The sequence below is a fragment of the Cydia splendana genome, chromosome 7 (genome assembly GCF_910591565.1).
Source record: "Cydia splendana chromosome 7, ilCydSple1.2, whole genome shotgun sequence".
Lineage (NCBI taxonomy): Eukaryota > Metazoa > Arthropoda > Insecta > Lepidoptera > Tortricidae > Cydia > Cydia splendana.
The window spans coordinates 22150789-22172645 of record NC_085966.1 but is presented as its reverse complement, the minus strand read 5'-3'; the positions used below and the strand labels follow the sequence as shown (position 1 = coordinate 22172645).

The 21857-nt window shown below is 38.8% G+C and overlaps 1 protein-coding gene across 1 annotated transcript; it reads left to right on the top strand.

The window, feature by feature from the left end:
- The first annotated feature begins 15069 nt into the window (after positions 1–15069).
- On the top strand, positions 15070–20654 carry LOC134792273 (zinc finger protein Elbow). Its single transcript, XM_063763543.1, has 2 exons — positions 15070–15305; positions 18129–20654. The coding sequence occupies exons 1-2, from the start codon at positions 15246–15248 to the stop codon at positions 19314–19316; spliced, it is 1248 nt and encodes a 415-aa protein (XP_063619613.1). The 5' UTR covers positions 15070–15245; the 3' UTR covers positions 19317–20654.
- The last annotated feature ends 1203 nt before the right edge of the window (positions 20655–21857 follow it).

The window sequence follows — 21857 nt, the reverse complement described above, 5'->3', positions numbered from 1 at the left end:
TTCTGAACTGTGGAAATCACTGACAATACTTCAAGTTTTGTTATTTTTTCAATTTTAAATGCTTTATGTTTTCTAAAATGAATGAAATTGAACATCATTTCATCTAGACCACATTATACAGCATCAGAGCCTGAAAGTGCATCGCATTATGTAGGTACATCAGAGAGACAGAAGGTAGAACGCCTGCCCAAATGTCCACCTGATAGACAACCATCACCATAATTGTAGAATTTATTAATTGTAATAATTTTCAGTCTAGTGTAGAAGAGGGAAATGCAGGTCATGAACAAAACAAACTTCTTTAAAACAAGACAAAAATAAAGATTGATGTTATTTATCTCCATAACTCCTGTTTAATATGTACCAATTAACAGTTTAAACTCTCGCGTTTTGTAGGTAGGTTCACATATTTAATTACACTAACGGATTCATTGTTTTTACCTTTACTTCTGACGTTTCAGATAAAACTTAAAGTCCACAATCGTAGTTGCACTGTTTCTTCAGCCCAAACTTGTATGTGTGACCATATGACAAGATCTAACAAAATAAAGTACCTCGGAATTGTGATAGACGAGAAACTAAACTTCAAGCTGCATGTGGAGGCAGTGGCAGGTAGGGTCAGAAAGCTGATATACACCATGAAGATGCTAAGGGAATCAGCTGACTTATCCCTATTAAGAACTATTTATACCGCTCTTGGACAATCGATAATCAATTACTGCATCCTTGCCTGGGGAGGTACAACCTCGACTATCCTTCTGAAATTAGAAAGAGCGCAAAGAGCGGTGCTAAAGGTAGCCTTGAAGAAATCAATTAGGTATCCTACGAAGGTCTTATACAATGACGCTCAAGTACTCAGTGTTCGGAAGCTCTATCTTCTGAGGGTGGCTCTGTCGGTACACAAAATGGTTCTAAACTCATCAAACTACAATAGGTTACTCAAAAATCGAATATTTAAAATTCCTACGATTGCTGTCAAAACCACATTTGCACGTCGTTTTTCAGTCTTTCTCCACCCCCGAGTCTACAACCGTTTAGTTAATTTATACAATTTTAAAGATTACTCGGTATTCGAAACAAAAAAGCTCTTAACAGTTAATATGATAAACTTATCCTTTTTAGACACAGAAAACATTATTAGGATAATATCCTAATATAACACACACATTCACACCACACACACACACTAACACACACACACACACACACAACTCGTGTCGACACTCAATTAGAATAATAATTATTACTTCAGGCTTTATATATGTCGAATACGGATGGTCTCAAAGGCGGTGGGCGCGTGGGGTAGTACGATAATGTATTACTTCACAGCTAAACCAGTATGCTACCATTGCTACCAGTGCATCAAATAAACATACTGACTCGTTAACCATACTAGTGCCTACTATATTTCAGAACTAAATGATAAAAAGAACTAATTGCTATTAGAATATTGACTGTTTAAATTGAGAATGAAAAGATCACATGAAACCGTTCAAATCTTTATTCAAGTCAAGCTAGGCCGGCTCCAACCCTACGCCTCTAACATGAGAAGATTTAGCCCTATATGGGACCGGCAACAAACTCAGAGGGACAAATCTTTTCAAAACAACACATAACAAATCCTTTCTTTATTTCACAAAAGTAAGCTTCTAATGAAACATAAGAAATCAAAATAACACTTGAAATAAAACACTTAGCTAAATGGTTAAAGAACGCGGGATTCTATAAGCTATCAGAATAATCCTTCAGGTATAAACCTTCAGGAACGTAGTGAGTTAGGCACGTGGTTGGCTAACGAGTACGTCCGATCTCTAGCGCGGTCCGATCCAGAAGAACTACCAGCGGCGGAGCCACCCTGCTCCCGCCTCAAGTCAAGTTGGCAAACCTGCTCGACCAGTCTACCAACATACCGACAGAAATGCCAACTCGTGCCTACGCTCACTCGAGAGAAACCTCTCGACGTTCCAAAGTCTTCTACCTGTCATCTCAGTTCAACAACACGCCAATAGGTGGCGTTACTCTCTACGCAACTTTATTTCAACAATGCGCCAATAGACGGCGTTACTCTCTACGCAACTTTATTTCAACAATGCGCGAATAGACGGCGTTACTCTCTACGCAACTTTATTTCAACAATGCGCCAATAGACGGCGTTACTCTCTACGCAACTTTATTTATTTCGTTACAACCAAATAATACGTAGCTCAACATTGCTAATCGATTTTATACAGGCGTCTAAAATAATGAACTATAACGCTGCAATACGTCTTTCTGGTGTCAGGTTCCGACACGGCCGTCCTGCGCTACACACGTCCTCGTGTGTGGGTGTATGCATTTGATTCTGTAACAAAATACTCAGCACAGTATCTCATCGCTCGGTCATTCCTGACCCACAATTTGGGTCTCTCTCAAATTACTATTAAAATCAAACTATTATCAATCAAACCAAAAAAATAGTTCAAAGTCATTAATCAATCCTCATTTCTCTAGTCAAAAATAGTCCATCGAGCAACGACTTAATAAAAATAATCAGTAATCATCGCCGCTATCTAGCGGATACACTCCAATAATCATCGCCTCCATCTGGCGGATACTCTCAAATTTATGTGAAAACAGAACAATCTCAAACATCAAAAACACAAATCACAACAGCTCTAATTCATTGCTCGACAGTATCACTACCATTGTCATCAATATCAATTTACGGGGAAATTATCTGGCATTAAAAAAAAATCTTTGGTCATATGTGATCTAAATTTTTGTAAGACATCTTAAAACAAATAATATTCTGATTTGATAATGCCAATTTTACTCATATGAACACAGTACATAAACAAAACAACACCAGTCCTTCGGTGCATTGCCAGTCCTTCAGCAGATACCAGACCCTCGTCAGAAGTAACCATCTCAGCCGCGTAAGTGCTACTCCTCGCAAAGAGCATTCTGCACATAAAAAGCAGACCACGTGCACCTCTTACATGCTCCGGCACTTCTGATGCGGTCACTAAACAATACCCAGTCCATCTAAAGCAAAACAGTAGTGCCCAGTCCATCGGGCGTGCCTTCAGTCCATCGAAAGCAAAACAGTAGTGCCCTGTCCATCGGGCGTGCCTTCAGTCCATCGAAAGCAAAACAGTAGTGCCCAGTCCATCGGGCTTGCCTTCAGTCCATCGAAAGCAAAACAGTATTGCCCAGTCCATCGGGCGTACTTTCAGTCCTTCGAAAGTACAAGCTTTCAGTCCATCGAAAGCAAAAACAATGTTAAGAGTGAATTCCAAAAAGAAAATAAAAACGGTTCTTTAAATCATGTTACTCAGAACCATTGGTACTATCAGCGTCAACTGATCAACTGAAACTGAACATCACTGATCAAAATCACTAAAGATAGGTTTCTACTTTAGCTTTTACAACAGAAACTTGCTCAAAACTTCTATGCAGAAGTAAATCCTCTCAAAATAATCCCAACAAAATGGGAACTGCTCACCAGATTAATAAAGCATGATGCACGCGACCAAGTCAAAGGTGGTGGTGGTGAAGTCCGACCCAAGCACGGAGGCTGATCCTTTCCGCCTTGCAGTTGCCGTTGCTGCGGCAGATTGAGAGATACACGATGTGGTTCAACATAGCTGGCTGGTACTGAAATCATCATTTGCACGGTATCAGGTTTATCATGTATGCAGGCTAAACTCAAAGGTTTACGAAATGCCCTAGTAGTGGACACTAAAGACATGTTGCCATAGGATATGGGACTTTAGCTCAGAATAAAATTTAAACTTCAATGAGTGCGTTTTATTTCATTCTATGAACAAACAAACATGTGTTCCAAAAATAAGTAACACGGTAAAATGGGCCAATACGAAAAGTGACAGCTAATTAGTTACGTTAGACTGTTATGCTTCGCCATTACACTCATAATAAAATTCACTAATAAACAATTGGAACGAAACCTGTCCTTTTATTTCCAAATCTCCAGAACAGACGATACTGCACAGCTGCTTCTGTGTTACAGGTGTGATGGCGTCTGTAAGTTGTCCCTGCTCAGGTTGCAGCACACTGTAACATTAATTTTCATATGCGTAGCTCATGCTTTCATAGTATGCACGATTTGTGATCTATCACGGCATTACGGGCAATAATTTGTAGCAATTTTACTAATTACTAAACTTTACAGGGTAGGGATTACACAATCCTATGCATTGGCAAATCAGCAGGATCCATTTCTAACGGTGCATTGTATTTAAAAAAAAAAAATATTTTTGAGGGTAGAAGCACAAGTGAGCGATGAAATAATATCACGTCGTGATAGCCGATATTTGGTTGTAATTAACAACATGGATTTCACTTCAAAATAATTCAAGATCACTTAGATTTAAATGGATTATAAAAATTAATTGTATCTTCATAAAAAAACAATTATTGAGGGTAGATTCACAAGTGAGCGATAAAATAATATCACGTCGTGATAGCCGATATTTGATTGTAATTAACAAGATGGATTTCACATCAAAATAATTCAAGATCACTTAGATTTAAATGGATTATAAAAACCGGGCAAGTGCGAGTCGGACTCGCGCACGAAGGGTTCCGTACCATAATGCAAAAAAAAAACAAAAGAAAAGCAAAAAAAAAAAACGGTCACCCATCCAAATACTGACCACTCCCGACGTTGCTTAACTTTGGTCAAAAATCACGTTTGTTGTATGGGAGCCCCATTTAAATCTTTATTTTATTCTGTTTTTAGTATTTGTTGTTATAGCGGCAACAGAAATACATCATCTGTGAAAATTTCAACTGTCTAGCTATCACGGTTCGTGAGATACAGCCTGGTGACAGACGGACGGACGGACGGACGGACGGACGGACGGACAGCGAAGTCTTAGTAATAGGGTCCGTTTTACCCTATGGGTACGGAACCCTAAAAATGAATTGTATTTTCATGAAAAATCAATTATTGAGGGTAAATTCACAAGTAAGCGATGAAATAATATCACGTTGTAATAGCTAATACTCGGTTTTAATTAACAGTATGGATTTCAAATCAAAATAACTCAAGATCGCTTCGATTTAAATGGATTACAAAAATTAATTACAAAGAAACTTAACGATCCCAGAGATGACGTCACGTCACAACCGTTATGCTAGACTGCCTCAATCATAATTCACAATTTCACAATAATTCTCACCAAATAACAATGAATTACACTCACCTTTCAATCAAGGCTAGACACGTGAGCTTACCATTACCACGTGTCCAGATTATGGAATGTAGGTCACCAGAAATACACCACGCTCCCAGGTGGCTGTGTAAGCAATACATGAAACTCTGCATCGATCCCACTTGCTGATGTCGAATACGGATGGTCTCAAAGGCGGTGGGCGCGTGGGGTAGTACGATAATGTATTACTTCACAGCTAAACCAGTATGCTACCATTGCTACCAGTGCATCAAATAAACATACTGACTCGTTAACCATACTAGTGCCTACTATATTTCAGAACTAAATGATAAAAAGAACTAATTGCTATTAGAATATTGACTGTTTAAATTGAGAATGAAAAGATCACATGAAACCGTTCAAATCTTTATTCAAGTCAAGCTAGGCCGGCTCCAACCCTACGCCTCTAACATGAGAAGATTTAGCCCTATATGGGACCGGCAACAAACTCAGAGGGACAAATCTTTTCAAAACAACACATAACAAATCCTTTCTTTATTTCACAAAAGTAAGCTTCTAATGAAACATAAGAAATCAAAATAACACTTGAAATAAAACACTTAGCTAAATGGTTAAAGAACGCGGGATTATATAAGCTATCAGAATAATCCTTCAGGTATAAACCTTCAGGAACGTAGCGAGTTAGGCACGAGGTTGGCTAACGAGTACGTCCGATCTCTAGCGCGGTCCGATCCAGAAGAACTACCAGCGGCGGAGCCACCCTGCTCCCGCCTCAAGTCAAGTTGGCAAACCTGCTCGACCAGTCTACCAACATACCGACAGAAATGCCAACTCGTGCCTACGCTCACTCGAGAGAAACCTCTCGACGTTCCAAAGCCTTCTACCTGTCATCTCAGTTCAACAACACGCCAATAGGTGGCGTTACTCTCTACGCAACTTTATTTCAACAATGCGCCAATAGACGGCGTTACTCTCTACGCAACTTTATTTCAACAATGCGCGAATAGACGGCGTTACTCTCTACGCAACTTTATTTCAACAATGCGCCAATAGACGGCGTTACTCTCTACGCAACTTTATTTATTTCGTTACAACCAAATAATACGTAGCTCAACATTGCTAATCGATTTTATACAGGCGTCTAAAATAATGAACTATAACGCTGCAATACGTCTTTCTGGTGTCAGGTTCCGACATATATGTTTCTTTTAAATTAATTTCCTTATTCTACTTTTATTTTTCTGTTCAACATAGTGCAATAGCCGCTTATGTAATACCTACCTTTAAGTAAATCGTATGTTTTCCCTCACGGGACAGGCCTATGCCTAGTGTGGGGGTCAGTATAAACTGTAAATTTTCTTATGTTTTTTTGGAAATAAACTATTTGTATTTGTATATTATTATTTGTTTCAGCTGAGTTGCACCAGCTCGGCTATGTGTGTGTGAGGTGTGGTGTGTGTGTTGGTGGCGGTGTGGTGCATTGTGCGGCTGTGATTTTTAAGGTAAAAACGTTTGTGATAATGTGTACCAATTAATTCCATCCACGCTCCGTCCTTCTTCTTGCACCACGTCATTATGAATTATGATCGCTTTTCCTTCACAATAAGTGTATAAATAGGGGCGCTGATGGCGGGAAATAAATCACCGGGGCGATCCATCATCCTCCAGGAAGCGAGGTGTGCCGATATATGCGTACTGCATATTATGCTTAGCGAGGTTAGGTTTAAGAAAGGTCCAACCGGGTCGTAGCCAAGATTCCAATCGTTTATACAAATCCAATCGAAAAGTAAAAATGTAGGTATTGGGATGTCGGAGTCTTTAAGTTGTCCACTAGATGTCGCTCTCGCTCAAGAGTCTCTTAAGCTCTCTTGTACTAAAAAAACCGGTCAAGTGAGAGTCGGACTCGCGTTCCAAGGGTTCTGTACACAAGTTCGACTCACGCTTGACTGCACAGTTCTAATAGGTTTTCCTGTCATCTATAGTACTTAAAGAACTATTTTGTGTATTTTTTTTGACGTGATCGATTTATAAGACGTTATATAAATCGATGAACACCGGTAGCATGCACGAAAAAGTGTCGCGTTGTGGACGGATCTCCATGGTAACGTTCTGGACAAATCTCCATGGTAACGTTACGGCCACGTTTTCTTATGACGTTATCACGCAAAATTATCGTCCGTAATCCGACTTTACAGACAACCATATTTTTAAGTTTAGACCCAGTAGTTTCGGAGATAAAGGGGGGGGGATGATCGGACAGACAGACAGACGCACGAGTGATCTTATAAGGGTTCCGTTTTTTTCCTTTTGAGGTACGGTATGTGAAAGTCATATTTCTAAGAGAAAACACTCATGTGAAAGCAAAAATAACCCATCTCTATTCGAGACTCGATGATTCAAGCTGTCGGTCGGTCACCGACATAAAACACTAATTTGGATGAAACACTAACTACTTCCATTAAGTCGTGCCTGAACGTCGTGAAAACAGACCTGTAACATCGAGTCGCAATTAAGGTACGTACAGACGAGCTGGAACGTGGTGGCTCGTGTGGAGACGCCCTATCGCAGCTCGACAACCACTTAGTGGCTGCATTGTGCTGAAGCCACGGAAGGCAGGCTTAGAAAGGAATAGAATGCGACGAGTTTTATTTCAAAAATACGAGTGTACTTGTAGTAAGTACAAAGAACGAACACGGAAAAAATTAAGATATTGAACTCTAATATTGTTTCCACTCTCTCGCGAATTGAGATGAACATATATTTAATTACACAAACGGGTCTACCGCGATATAATTTCATAAACATTAAACTTTAACGGGTAGCTGCAATTTCTTTATCTATCCCGAACATTTTTATAAACTAATTTCGGGTAGTTTAGTGGTGTTTTATTAATATCTCCGTTGACATTTGTTGGGACGTCAGTCTTTCCGTGACCACAGCTGATGCAACTCAGCTGAAACGTCGGAATTAAAGGTAAAAACAATGAAATTATATCGCGGTAGACCCGTTTGTGTAATTAAATATGAGTACAAAACGCGAGAGTTTAAAGTGTTATATTGAGATGAACATAATTGAAATTGCGTGAAGTGGTAATAATGCACTACATTTAAACATGAGATAAATAGTTCACCCCGGTTGATTATATTTCGGGAAAGAAAAATTACCTATTTACTCATGAAATCAAACTCAGATAGCAATGGTGTGATCAGATATTTGGGTCAAACAGATCAGTGTGTTATGTCTTTCCTGTAGACATACACAAGAGTTAAGGGCTATAAAGGTTAATTTTCTTATTTAACCCTTATCCACGTGAAAAGGTCCTCCTTTTATTTAGAGAACTATGATAAAATCATTGCTTACATGCCCACAAGCTGTTAACTATTGCCCACAGGAGAGAAAAATGTGCTGTTCGCGATAACACGCTAGTTTTCTCTCCTGTGGGCAATAGTTAACAGCTTGTGGGCATGTAAGTAATGATTTTATCATAGTTCTTTAAATAAAAGGAGGACCTTTTCACGTGGATAAGGGTTAAATAAAAAAATTAACCTTTATAGCCCTTAACTCTTGTGTATGTCTACAGGAAAGACATAACACAGTGATCTGTTTGACCCATTTATGTTGTAATTCTTCTCGTTCAAAATCGACATTTTCACATTGCGGTCAGTGTGAAAGTTTTTCAGTCAAAGTCTGTCGATCGTGCTAAGAGACCTGATTATCAACATGGGATACAATAGCCGAAAAGGCTTCAACAAAGAGGACCAACGCAACGATCTGGTCAAGATCACAGCAAACCTTTAGATGACGGCAGCGTACTAGTTAACGGATGGTGTGTGCATTAAGAACCATGTTTCAATCAATACATTATTTTCGGAGCTTTGGCAGTTCTTGATATTCATAAGTACCTACTTAGCACCTACATTGCATTATTCCAAAATTAAAGAACAAAGATGGTTGTGTTGTGTTGCTTTTCCATCAAATGTTTATTCTTTAGACTTTTCTAATTAATTTTGACATTACTGGTGGTGTAATGTTAATATAATTGTATTTGCATGCATTGTACTATGTTTTTTTGTTTTTAAAGCGGCTAGGCACTTCTATTCATTCTAAAGTCCCCTACAGAGATCTGAAAGCAAGTCAGTGTGACTTCCGCAGATACGCTCGACACGATACGCTGCCACTGAATGTGTAGGTACTCAGCGAATGTTCGTAACGTAGACCGTATGTCAATGCAATTGAGTTCATAAAAATGGTCAAACTGCGTTGATGGTGCTCGCTTACCGCTGATGCTCCTTGATGCTCGACGTTGACTTTTTACTTCACTCAATGCGACTGCAATCTGAAATGCACTAAGGTTTCAAAACGTGTATAATCGTATTACGTTTGGGGGTATTTAATTATTTATATGACTTTTACGAAGAAAATTACAGCGTTTTAGGTAACAATTTACGAACTTATACAATAGGTACAGTCGCCATCAGATATATCGGAGCGGCCAAGGTGTTCACAATATCTGAACACGCGCTCTAACGCCCTGACAATAGAGGCGTGTTCCGATATTTGTGAGCACCTTGGCCGCTCCGATATATCTGATGGCGACTGTACCTACATAAATTATTGTTTGAGTTTGTAATATTTGGGGTGTAAGTTTGTAAGTAAGTTTTTAAGTTATATTTATGAAATGACACCAACTCTTGCAAAATTAAAGATACGTATCGTGATAGAGTTGCGAATTTAATGTACCTAGTTGGGTAAAAATAATTACTCTTAAAAACCGAGCGTATAACCTTAAAATAAATATGCTAGAGCTCCACTAAGACACAGATAGCTTAAGAGATTTGTGGACAAAACCAAACAAAACTGATAATTCGATTGACTTGAGTTTTGTTTAGTATACCTTCGTATTTATTTTGTAATACAACAGCGATAGATGTAATCTAAGTGGTCAATAACCTGTAGTTGACTCTATTCACCCAGCTCAGATCACCTGGGTTACACTAAGTAAACTAAAAATCTTAATTCACCTATTTTTCCGGTTTTATTTCAACTTCTTTAAGAAGCTTTACAACCGAAGATATGTTGTAAGCTTACTAACGGCTGAAGCAGAATTCGTCGCCAACGGATCTAGATAAGCATGGATTAGCTCGTAGGTACAAGTTACAAGAAGCTATATTATAGTTTAGGTACTCGACAGTATGATAACTGAAGTTGCAATTGTATGTTTTCTTTCGAGGTTCGCGTCATGGTCACTGATTTAACAGATTAAGTAAGTATACACACTAACTAAATCCACAGTATATTTTATATCCAACAAGGGTTTAAGTTATAATTGGTTATACCTATGTATGATTAAGTAAAGGATTTGAGTTATGGCTACTTTAACAGCGACAAATATTATACAAATATACACAGAACACACCAATGACTCAGGAAAAAAATTGTGCTCATGACACAAATAAAATGTCCTTACCGGGATTCAGACCCAGGACCATCAGGTTCATCATCAGATGCAAGGTTACTATTGACTGGTCCAGGTAGACTACGGAAAACAATTATTTTTAAGAAACCTAGAACTGAATTGGATTTCTACTGCGTTAGGATCTCTCAAAAGTTTCCCGACCCCTGGACTCTAGGCCAGACCAGTCCAGAGATCCTGCAAGCAAGTTTGAGACAAAGAGTTAGGATCAAACTGGCTAGCTGGAAGACAGGTTGTCCAAAGATCCTGCAAGCAAGTTTGAAGACAAGCCAGGATTAAACTAGCTAGCTAGTCCACTCCCCTAATACATTGTTATTAGGCTATGCAACAGCTCGGGTCAATCAGACAGACGGACACTTCCTCCGGTAGCGGCGGGACAAAGCCGCCGGCGACGCTTTTGATCTCACGCCGCTTAGGGTTGCCACCAAGTTATGTTTTATTTAATCTGTCAGTTTACGTTTTATTTTATCTGTCATTATTTTTTATTTTGTTTTTATTGTACAGAATATAGAACACGAGACTGATGTATGTATATGAAAAGTAAGATGTAGTTTTTCTGCAAGCTAAATTTGATCAACTTTGACTACCTACTTCGTAAGAAAACCTAGGCCATCAACGTGCACACTAGCGCCACTGCTAATTAATCGTGATTATTTAAATTTAACGACAGGTATTTAAAAAAGGGGGCCGCTACGTACTGTACTGTGTATTTCAGTACCTTTTAAATACATCAAACTAGTTTTTATGTTGCTGGATTCGTCGATCTAGGACCTCAAAACAAAAACGGCGGTTGTACCTAACTTTGGACGCATACATTGACGAATCCAGCAACATAAAAACTAGTTTGATGTATTTAAAAGGTACTTAAATTTAAATAATCACGATTAATTAGCAGTGGCGCTAGTGTGCACGTTGATGGGCTCCTAATTTTTATTCGTGTGTTTAATCACAAATATTTGTTCATGAGTTATGGATGTTTTCTATATATCCTATCCTATAGTCGTCTAGTAAACACATCACTAGCCTTATTGAACTTACTGTGCCACTAGGTCGATCTACCTAAAATTGTCCTATAATATTTAATTATTTTATTTTCATAATTTAAAACGGTGTGTGTACGCCACACATATGCTCTTGTGGCACGGACGTGGACCGACTGGGACACCACGGATTATCTTGTCAAAAAAGTGCAGGCCGTTTTTCGAGACATGCGTCGCTTAATGACATAGTCCGTCGGTCTCTTGCCACCATCAATGTGCCTGCTCTTCTTGAGCCGACTGGCATTATCAGAGATGATGGCAAGAGGCCCGATGGAGTGTCCTTAGTTCCTTGGAGCTTGGGACGGGATGTTGGTGTGGGATGCTACCTGCGTAGACACACTGGCACCGTCCCACCTCCAACGGACTACTGTAAAAGCGGGCGGAGCGGCGGAAAGCGCCGAAATTCTAAAACGTAACAAATATAAGAGCCTCGGTAGAGAGTACCATTTTGTACCATTTGGTGTTGAAACTCTAGGTCCATGGGGTCCCAGCGCGCATAAGTTGTTCGCAGAAATCGCGAAGCGTCTGGTTGACGTAACTGGTGACCGAAGAGCTGGCGGCTACCTCGCACAACGTATCAGCATTGCGATACAGCGAGGAAATGCCGCCAGCATCCTTGGTACAATGCCTCAAGGGCCTATTTTAGATTTAAGCTAGTTATTAATTTCGTTTAGTAGTACCACTGTATATATATTGTATGTAAATAAATGTTTTAAATTATTTTATAAAACGTGTTTTCGGTAACCTCTAAGACATTAGGGCTGTATGCTTTTTCGCCTCTCTTCCAGCCTAGAGAAACAGAAGTGGTATAAAAAAAACATTTCTCGATTTGTCGATATCGACAACCCTACATCAGACACGGCCGCCGTTTGTCGGTGATTGCCGGCGTGAAATGAGCTCCGACACCCCCCCTCCCCCCTACCTAATGGGTTACATAGCCGCGAACTGTCGAGTCATTGTTTGTCGGGGTGCTATCAAAACACATCGAGGCTGGAAAAGATTGATTCAGTATGGTTAGGCTGGTTATTTATTATAAAATAAGTCAGCTACAACAGTAACGGCTAGGGTCAAAAGTATGAGTACCTACCACACTGTGATTGCTTTGTAAACTATTCAATTAGAGTCTGTATATCCCTTTTCGTAAAACTATTTTCATCACACTTGCTCGAAAGAGATCTTATTTCATGCAGGTGTACTAAAGGACAAAGGCCTATATTGTTCCCGCGGGAGTTATAGATTGTGCTTATAATAAGCTAAATCAATTTAATAACCTTCCTATAACTCCCTAGGGAGTTATAGCTTTAGGGAGTTAGGTTACAGGTTAAGCAGATAGTTTATAACAACGCATTCCACTGAATTAATAGAATTAACCTGCCTGAAAATCACGTTGATGATTGTATTGAGTTTTAACCATTTGAACTCTATTGCCCCATAATAAGGGCGAAGGTCGGCAGCTATAGCTACTAAAATGATATGAGTGGTTACTTTAGAATTAAATTTGCTTAATATATAATGCAGGCTTAATATTATCATAATATCATACTTTTCCTTTGTGGGTGATATCATAAACACGAAACGTATCTAGACGCATAAAATAATTTACTAAACAATGATAGAATTTTAAATAGTAGAAATATCAAAATACATCATTCATGGATACTACTAGCGCCATCTCTCGACGAGTTGCGCTAAGTGGAACCTGGATCTGTTGTCGGGTTTGGATCTGTTGGTAGATCCAAACTTTGACCTGGAAAATAATAGATCAGAGCTAGAGTACATGTATGAAAACAAGTAGTTTTCAATCATTCATGCGTATATGCGTATTATAAATACAGAATTATAATCAGTAAAAAAAATATGCTTAAATAAATCATAGATCTCAAAGTCCACCTTAAAAAACACGTTGGGTATTAATAAATTTTAAATTTTAAAATGTATTTCATAGTTAGTAAGTACTTATAACATCACGAGTACTCGTAGGTAGTAAGTCTGCAAAAAACTTAAGACTATCATTTCAATCCAAGATTATCCTTAAACCACCATTTAAAAATGTGAGAATTCCTAAAAAACACAAAACCCTAATATAAATAGCATCAAACATAGAACAAAGACCACCCAAAAATTTTACAATCATCCATATAATTTTCAAAAGAGCTTAATTCGTAAAAATAACAAGTCAGTTAAGTCACTTTCTTTTTTTAAAGTTGAACCCTCGTTAAGCATTTTTACAAACAAAAATTGAAGAATCATTACTGTTTACAGTCCCTTTTGTTAGATTACAGAAATTGCGATGAGTCAGGTCCGTCAATAATGCTTATAATGAAAGTGGTGAAGTGCGTGTTTTAAATACGCGCCCGGTGGTCTTAAATGAGGGTACGGTTTGCTTATTACCTGGCTTATGCAAAGCTAAGCCATTCTAATGACTATTCTGATTTATTTTGTAATAAAAGTATTGGAACTTGGAAAAAAAAACTATTGTTACTATACCTTGACAAACATATTAAAGCGCTACCTCAAATCTCAAAATGTAACATGCCTGCACTGACGTGACTGAGGTCAGTTAGTTAGTTAGTTATACTGGGAATTTTCCGCAAATCGACAACCATTGTGCCTATTTTGCGTGAAAACGAGGTTGCACTATTCTAGCCACCCCAGCTCGTCCATGAAACCTAGCAGTGTCTTCAGGTTGCTAACGGCCTCCTTCAGTGTGCACGGAGTCCCTAGGTATTCGTTCCTGTATGCTTCTATCTGTTTACAGTGTAGGAGGATATGTTTTGCTGTTTCTTCTTCTTCCATGCACGTGACTGAGGTCAATTCGAACTTTAAATCAAATGAATTTCTTTAAAAAATCACAACTTGATATTAATTTACTAAAAACATCTCAACAACCCTAAATTAAGTTAAGAATTTTTGACATTCATATATTTAATAATAATAAATACATACCTAAAAACTAAGAAATAAATAAGCATTTAATTCTAAAACAATAAAATACAATCTACGTACAATGTCATCCACCAAGAATTAAAGTTGTGTTTAATTAAAGTTTGGATAAGCTTGGCAAATGTCTTCAAATCTCGCTGTTCGAAACTATTTTACTGAAAAAAAACAAATAAAAAGCCGCGCTAAACCGTAACTCAAACCGCTCAAAACTAAATTATTACCGCGCCGCTTATACCCCATTCAATTTCCCCGCGATGCATCTCTGTCGTCACTAGCCTTTGACTGCGTTGCATATTTTATATAATCCTTTCATCAAAACGAGGGAAAACGACTTATAAGCTTTTCACAAGCGCGAGCGGGACGGGGCGACCAGCGGGGTGTCAAACAGCGGTGGGGATAAGACGGCAAAGCTCCCGCAAAGTACACAGAATGCAAAAATGGCGCGGCGACGAGTGACAAGGTGTCAGGGAAGGGGGGGCCAAGCGCTCAGTCCGCTGCCGACCGCCGAACGAGACGCACGTGTTTATTGTGAACGGATATGACGGATTAGTGAAGTGAAGTGTTGTGTGTGATTAATCTTTTAAGCTGGAAACTAACGGATTGTGGGGCAATATGCTCACGTCAAGCAATCAGTATTTACGGCCGGATTATCTGTCGCCTTTACCTACCACGGTAAGTTTCATTAAGAGCTTTTAGAAAAGTTACTTCTGATTTCTAGGAATAAAATGTTTAACTTTAGATCTAGAAAAAAAAAGTACTTACTTAGGTAGTTTCAATTTACAATCTTATGTTTACTTAACTTATTGAAGATAATATAAAAGAACAAAGACGCATGAAACGTTTAATTAAAAATAACTTTGAATAAACAATAACAAAACATTAAACGCAGGAAAACACGTATCATAAAGTCTCGTTCTTTGTTCAAGTTTCCAAATTTGATATACACACTCGTAAATAACTCATAAACAAACAAATCGCGAAACAGGACATTAATGCTACAATAACTTCTCCTTACAATGACTTTAATAACCTATCGTTCTTTACTACTGACATATACAATTCTAACTAGAAAATTACTCATTGTTGTAATTGTAATGTAAACAGAGTCGTAAAACTGGATAATTGTGAAAATAATGGATAATAGACCATAATGATCACAGGAACTGGCATTAACGACCGAAGCAATGAATCAATGGACATGCAATCTGAAATGCTGCGGTCAATAAGGCTATCCCGACAACTCTTCAATAGATTTTCTAGAAGCTATAAAAAAACCGGCCAAGTGCGAGTCGGATTCGCCCATCGAGGGTTCTGTACTTTTTAGTATTTGTTATTATAGGCAACAGAAATACAAATTTTGTGAAAATTTCAATGTATCCCGGCATGAGATACAGCCTGGTGACAGACTGACGGACAGATGGACAGAGGAGTCTTAGAGCCAGTCAACTGAATCAAAATAATACAAAAATCACTAAATGAATAAAAATAAAGAGAATTAAAGAAAAACAGTATTCAGTTAATAGAGACCGAATAATCATATAATTTTAGTTAGAATTTTATTTTCATTTCTTCTCCGTTAAGTTCTTTCTTATCTTTGAAACAAAGTGTCCGCTTAAGTTTGTACACACATTTTCGCTACACACGTTTAAAAAAATATTTAGTTTCCAAAAAAAGACAAAAATCTTTAGTTTTTCTATAGTACTTAACTATAAAAATAATTATAACAACAAAATGTAACCAAATAAAGCAACAATAACTTTAATAAATTAAATTTGGATCGTGTTTAACTTTTAGATCCATATTACAATATAGCTGTAGGTGGTATAGTACGTTTTTTTGCAATAGTAAGAAGGTAAGCGATCTTGACATGTCTTTTAATTGAAAAAAGCTTTTTAAAAATCATTAACTTATTACTTACGAAAGCAGAAGAATATAAATGATCGTATTAGATTCATAATTGTTACATATTTGCCGTGACTTATTTTTAACATGTGTTTTTCAATAAAAAGAGGCATCAAGATTGTTTACCATATTTGTAATGCTAAAAAAAACGAACCATAGATATCACAGTTTCAAATATTAAATGGACCATAACATTGTTATTTTTGGAAATGCAGAATGAAATCATCTCTACCTTGCCGATACCAAAATTAAATCAGACATACACTTAGGTAGTTAAAAATAAACAAAAACTAAGTTATTTTTATAACAAATCTAGTATAAACAAAAAAGTTTTTTATATAAAATTATATGAAAATTTTGTTATCAAAATCGCCAAATAATAATAGAATAAGAAGAATACCTAATGTCTTATTAGCACAATAATAATATAACAAGAGCATTACAATTTTGAATGACTAACTACTTATACGTTGTTATTTTACAGTTACTCGTATATTTAGTTCTAGATATTTAGCCAAAACAATATTTCTTTGAAACACCCGAAAGCATGTAATCTCATTCTGTCGGCTGTTATTCGTCAACTTTATGCTTCTAACATGAAACAAATTAAAAAACAAAACGGCAAAACTCATTATTTTCGTAGACAAGCGTACAAAATCATAACTTAATCGCGAAAGATTCGCGGCGAATTTCACAGTTTCGCTTAAACGTGGGAAAATTGAGAATATTTTGTTCCGTTTTAATGCAATTCGCGAAGGCTTTGCTTCATTCCGCGAATAGGCGTTCATAATTAATGGTTGAGATTATGCACGGCTTTGTTATGGTATAAACACACGCGTTTTGTGTGGGTATTGAGTAAATGATACCATGGTTCAATTTAAGGCGGTTTTCATGAATGTAGTATCTAATGCATCGCTTGCAATGAGGCTAAACTGAAATACTACTATTAATGTATAAGGCTAAAACATTAGGTATCATTACGATATTCATATAAATATTGGTTTTCAACTAATTGTAATGCAAATTCAATGTTTTTATTCACCGTATCTTTATTTCATTTAACTACTACCGTTCTGTAGAGTAAATTCATTATAGGCATCACACTTTCTATACGCTTATAAATTATTTGCATTTTATTTAGCATACTATAGAAAAATATGTTACATCATATAAAGTAACATAACGTCACGAATCTATTAAACTCTGCTAAGAATCCAATTAGTCCCACGTCACCCTCCATAATCGCACTAAAATGTTGACACAACAACCGCAAAAACACCCCAATACTCTCTCGAAATAATAGTGCGTCCCGTGACAATAGACGTGACAACGCGCGAGTCCGGGCGCGCCGCAAATTCACCGGCACAAATTGCCCTTTTCACAGCGAGATTACATCATGCGGGAGCCGAGTGAAATGTCAAGCGGAGCCGACGGCTGCCAGACGCGCGGATAATGGCGCGTCGGCCGCGTGATTGGACTCCCCCACCCCTCCCACCGCCCTCGGCGCCCCGCGGTCCCTTTGTGCGCCCGTCACTCGCAACCTCGACCCGGACGTTTCATTTCATAAACTGATGGCTTCTCCTTTTGTTGCAGCTCGACGCGAAAAAGAGCCCGCTGGCGCTCCTCGCGCAAACCTGCAGCGCCATCGGCGCTGACACGCCGAACCCCAAGCTTATCTCCGCTGCGGAAAAGGCCAGCAAGAAATATGAAGACAAACCGCATATGGATAACAAGCCCAGCTTCAAGCCTTACGAGTCGTGCCTCACTGCGAGAGAAAAGACTAGAACGCCGGAGGACAGAGCGTCATCCGTAAATGCTCACTCCAAGACGCCTTCCTCCAAAGGTAGCGCGTCAACCACCCCTGTCCAAGCGCGCTGCGGGAGCAACCAGAGCTCATCCTCTCAGAGAACCTCGCCGCCCGTTCATCACAAAACGCCGTCAGAAAAATCAGACGAACGGTCGAGTCCTCTACACGGCTCTCCGAACCCAACCAAATCAGACTCTGCTAGTAATTCATCCACATCCAAGTTACCCTTCACGCCAACCAGTCTATCGTCCAGTGCTGACACCAAAGAACCTTCAAGCTTCAAACCAAGCATACCTGTCACATCATCAGCTTTTCTAGGAGGCTTGCCACCCACAGGATTTCCTTTACATATGGATTTAATGACGAGCAGTCTTATGGCAGCGCAGCATCACGCGTTGAAAAGCGGGTTGAACCCGTACCTAGCGTACGCGAGAATGAAAGCGCCAGGAGGAGATCTTGGAGTGTGCAGAGATCCGTACTGCACGGGTTGTTCGTTGAGTTCGCATTTGCTCAAGTCTGCGGTATGTCCGGCTGGGTGCACGCAATGCGACCACGCGAAGACTCCTTTCCCGTTACCGACTAGTCACCCTGCGGCTGCGGCCTATGCGCACGCTCAGCTGGCTGCTTTGGCGGCTGCATCTCAGCTGCCTTTTGTCTGTAGCTGGATGGCCGGAGATTCCGCTTACTGTGGGAAGCGGTTCTCGACGTCCGAGGAGCTCCTGCAGCATTTACGTTCGCACACTGCCAGCGGTGAATCGAGTCCAAGTCTGTCGATGCTCAGCGCGACGCACCCATTACTGCAGCGGACGTACCCGACTCCGCCGCTGTCACCGCTCACGCCGCGGTTCCACCCGTACAGCAAGCCGTCGCACATGGTGTCATCGCCACCGCTGTTCTCGCTGCCCCCGCATCCATCGCTGGCCGCCTACTTCCCGTCGTACCCGCTGTTCGGGCCGCGGCCGCTGCACCCGTGAGGTGCGGCGGCGCTCCAACATAAGAAAGGGGGCGCCGACCGCTAACGCCCAAGCCAAAAGGACATTCGCAACCGAGGAGCGTGTAAATATATCGTAGTGTTCCGAGGTTCTAGTCGGCTCATATCATCGACGAAGCCCGCGAGGGCCGCGCAGCTGTGATCTCTACTCGTAATGTATGTTATAGTGCACTGATTATTGTGAGAGCTCATCTGTAAATCATGCTGTACATATTCGGGCATACCTATTAGTTTGACTCTCGACGCTAATGCTTTAAATATTGGTTCAGTGTTATTGCATAACGTTAAACCCTGGAGCATTTTGGTCAGGTATGCCCTATGTATGGCCAATTTAAGCTTTGAATCGCGCAAGCGTTTATTTTCTAGTTAGACTAACAAAATTTTTATGTACCAAATCTATAGATGTAATTTAAATAGATTTTTTTCAATAAGTTGTTGCAAATTAGAATTGTTAATTTGTGTTTGTATTATTATTAAAGCTGTTCTTGTTAAGAATACACAAACGAATCCCTGTCTCAATTCTGTAATGAAACAGGTAATCGTTTGGGTATTTTGAATGCAAGAGTATGTATCCATTAGACGTTTAATCAGATCCATCGACACAAAGGACAATTTGTGCCACTGGAAATTGAAAATGCGGCAAAAATTCCATAAGAATAGTCGATCCTATAATACAAGCAAATTCTTACTTAATAAACTACAGTTAGGTTGGTTACAACCAGACCTGATTGTGGCATATTCCATGACACATACTTTTTGATCGATGGATATGATTGGATGTCGAAAGGAAACGTGTTCCGTATTATTTCGTGACAATGAGGCACATATCTTGTATTATAAAGCGTAGTACCGGCGCGTAGCGTAGCGTCTTCATTAAGATTACCTTAACGATCTTATTTTATATTCATTTTCACTTCAACTATCCAACTTGTTAAACCGATAAGATCTTAATAACAGAATCTCAACACGTTACTTCATAAATTTACATTAACGTTAAAAGTTATGAGATAGTCACTTGAGGTAGGAAGCGATTCTACTGCTATTCTGTCTTGTGGTCTTTGTATACTTAACTTTCATAATTTCGTATCAGATTTTAACATCAACTTGAATATAGAACCCATTTGAGTACACCATTAAATAATAACTACACTAAAGATGTCTAAATGATGCGAAGTTATTAAAGTTATTCTTGGAAAGATTTGATGTTATGACTGATCTGATATCAACCGAATAATGTGTATGCCGAAACCGCAATGGTAAACATAATTTGTTGTTAAAGTACATAAAGCGAAGAAAATATACGTAAATATTTAATTTCAAATATGTTTTTAATTTATAATATAACCCAAATCAAAATTAAAAGTTACTTCTACTATGTACAAAAAGGTGAAATTCGGATGGCGACTGCATCTACATTACTGTTGCGACGTTACTGGTGTATTAGGGTAACATTCCATTTATGACCGCAGCTGCACTACTAGTACGAACGCGTCGGTGTTATTGTCAATTTCCATAGTAAAATGAATGGTAGTGCTGCTGTCGTTGCAAATGGACTGTCACCTTTCGCGTTGATGCCACCGAATGTATCAATCCGAACGTCACCTCCTCGTAAGTCCCCGCGTACTTGTACAAGTACATATTAAATTCGAGTTATGAACTCTTATAGAAATAAAAGAAAGTTCCAAATTCAAAAGCGCAAAAAAATGACTTGGGTCTTACGAGGTGCGGATAAAGTGCACGACAAAAACTAAAGTACAGAAACTTTTTGGTCAAGTACAATTTACCTTAAATAAACTTTTTATCTCTCGGTCAATCTTAAAGTAGGCTGTTGGACTTGCCATGGGTACGAACAGTACACTAATTTCTAAATTCGGGTGCTGGGGGTCGGAGGCTACTGCCTTTATTAGGGAAGTGGGACGGCGAATGAGGGAGAAGGGATCTGACGCCCGCGCGGGTTCGTACCTGGTGCAAAGGTTGTCCATCGCCATTCAACGCGGTAACGCGGCTAGTGTGATGGGTACCTTTGCGCCAGGGACAACTCGGGGGGGACTTTTTGACTAAAGCTAGTCTTAAGTTTTAGTTTTAGTTTTTTTTTTTATATATATATATTGTTGTATTGACGATTATTGAATAAAATTTCTGTTATTAGATTTCTAAATCTCGTTAGCAATACATGAAATAAGTACTGTGCGTGACTTCAACTAGTATACAGTCAGAATCAAAAGTAATACTACTAAATCTATAATTCATAATTTATTTATTTGCGTAAGATAGTACATGCTACTGCATGCACGTGCATGCTGTATGGTAGTATAGACTACGCTCCAAAAGTATCTACCTTTCACTAATAACTTAACAAAAACATATAATACTCTACATGTAGAACAATTGGACGGTGATAAATACTTTTGAACTACAGAATTTTTTTTTGGCGTAAGGTGTTTAACTTTAACAGTTCAAAACAATTCATCCCGGAGAGCAACTGACGTAATAATTCTATCCACACAACAGTTAAGACATTATC

What these genes read in the sequence shown, in the direction of transcription:
- LOC134792273 (XM_063763543.1), top strand. Translation starts at nt 15,246, where the DNA reads ATGCTCACGTCAAGCAATCAGTATTTACGGCCGGATTATCTGTCGCCT. An exon ending in TGTCGCCTTTACCTACCACG is followed by an intron (nt 15,306 to 18,128) that starts GTAAGTTTCATT and finishes CTTTTGTTGCAG; the next exon opens with CTCGACGCGAAAAAGAGCCC.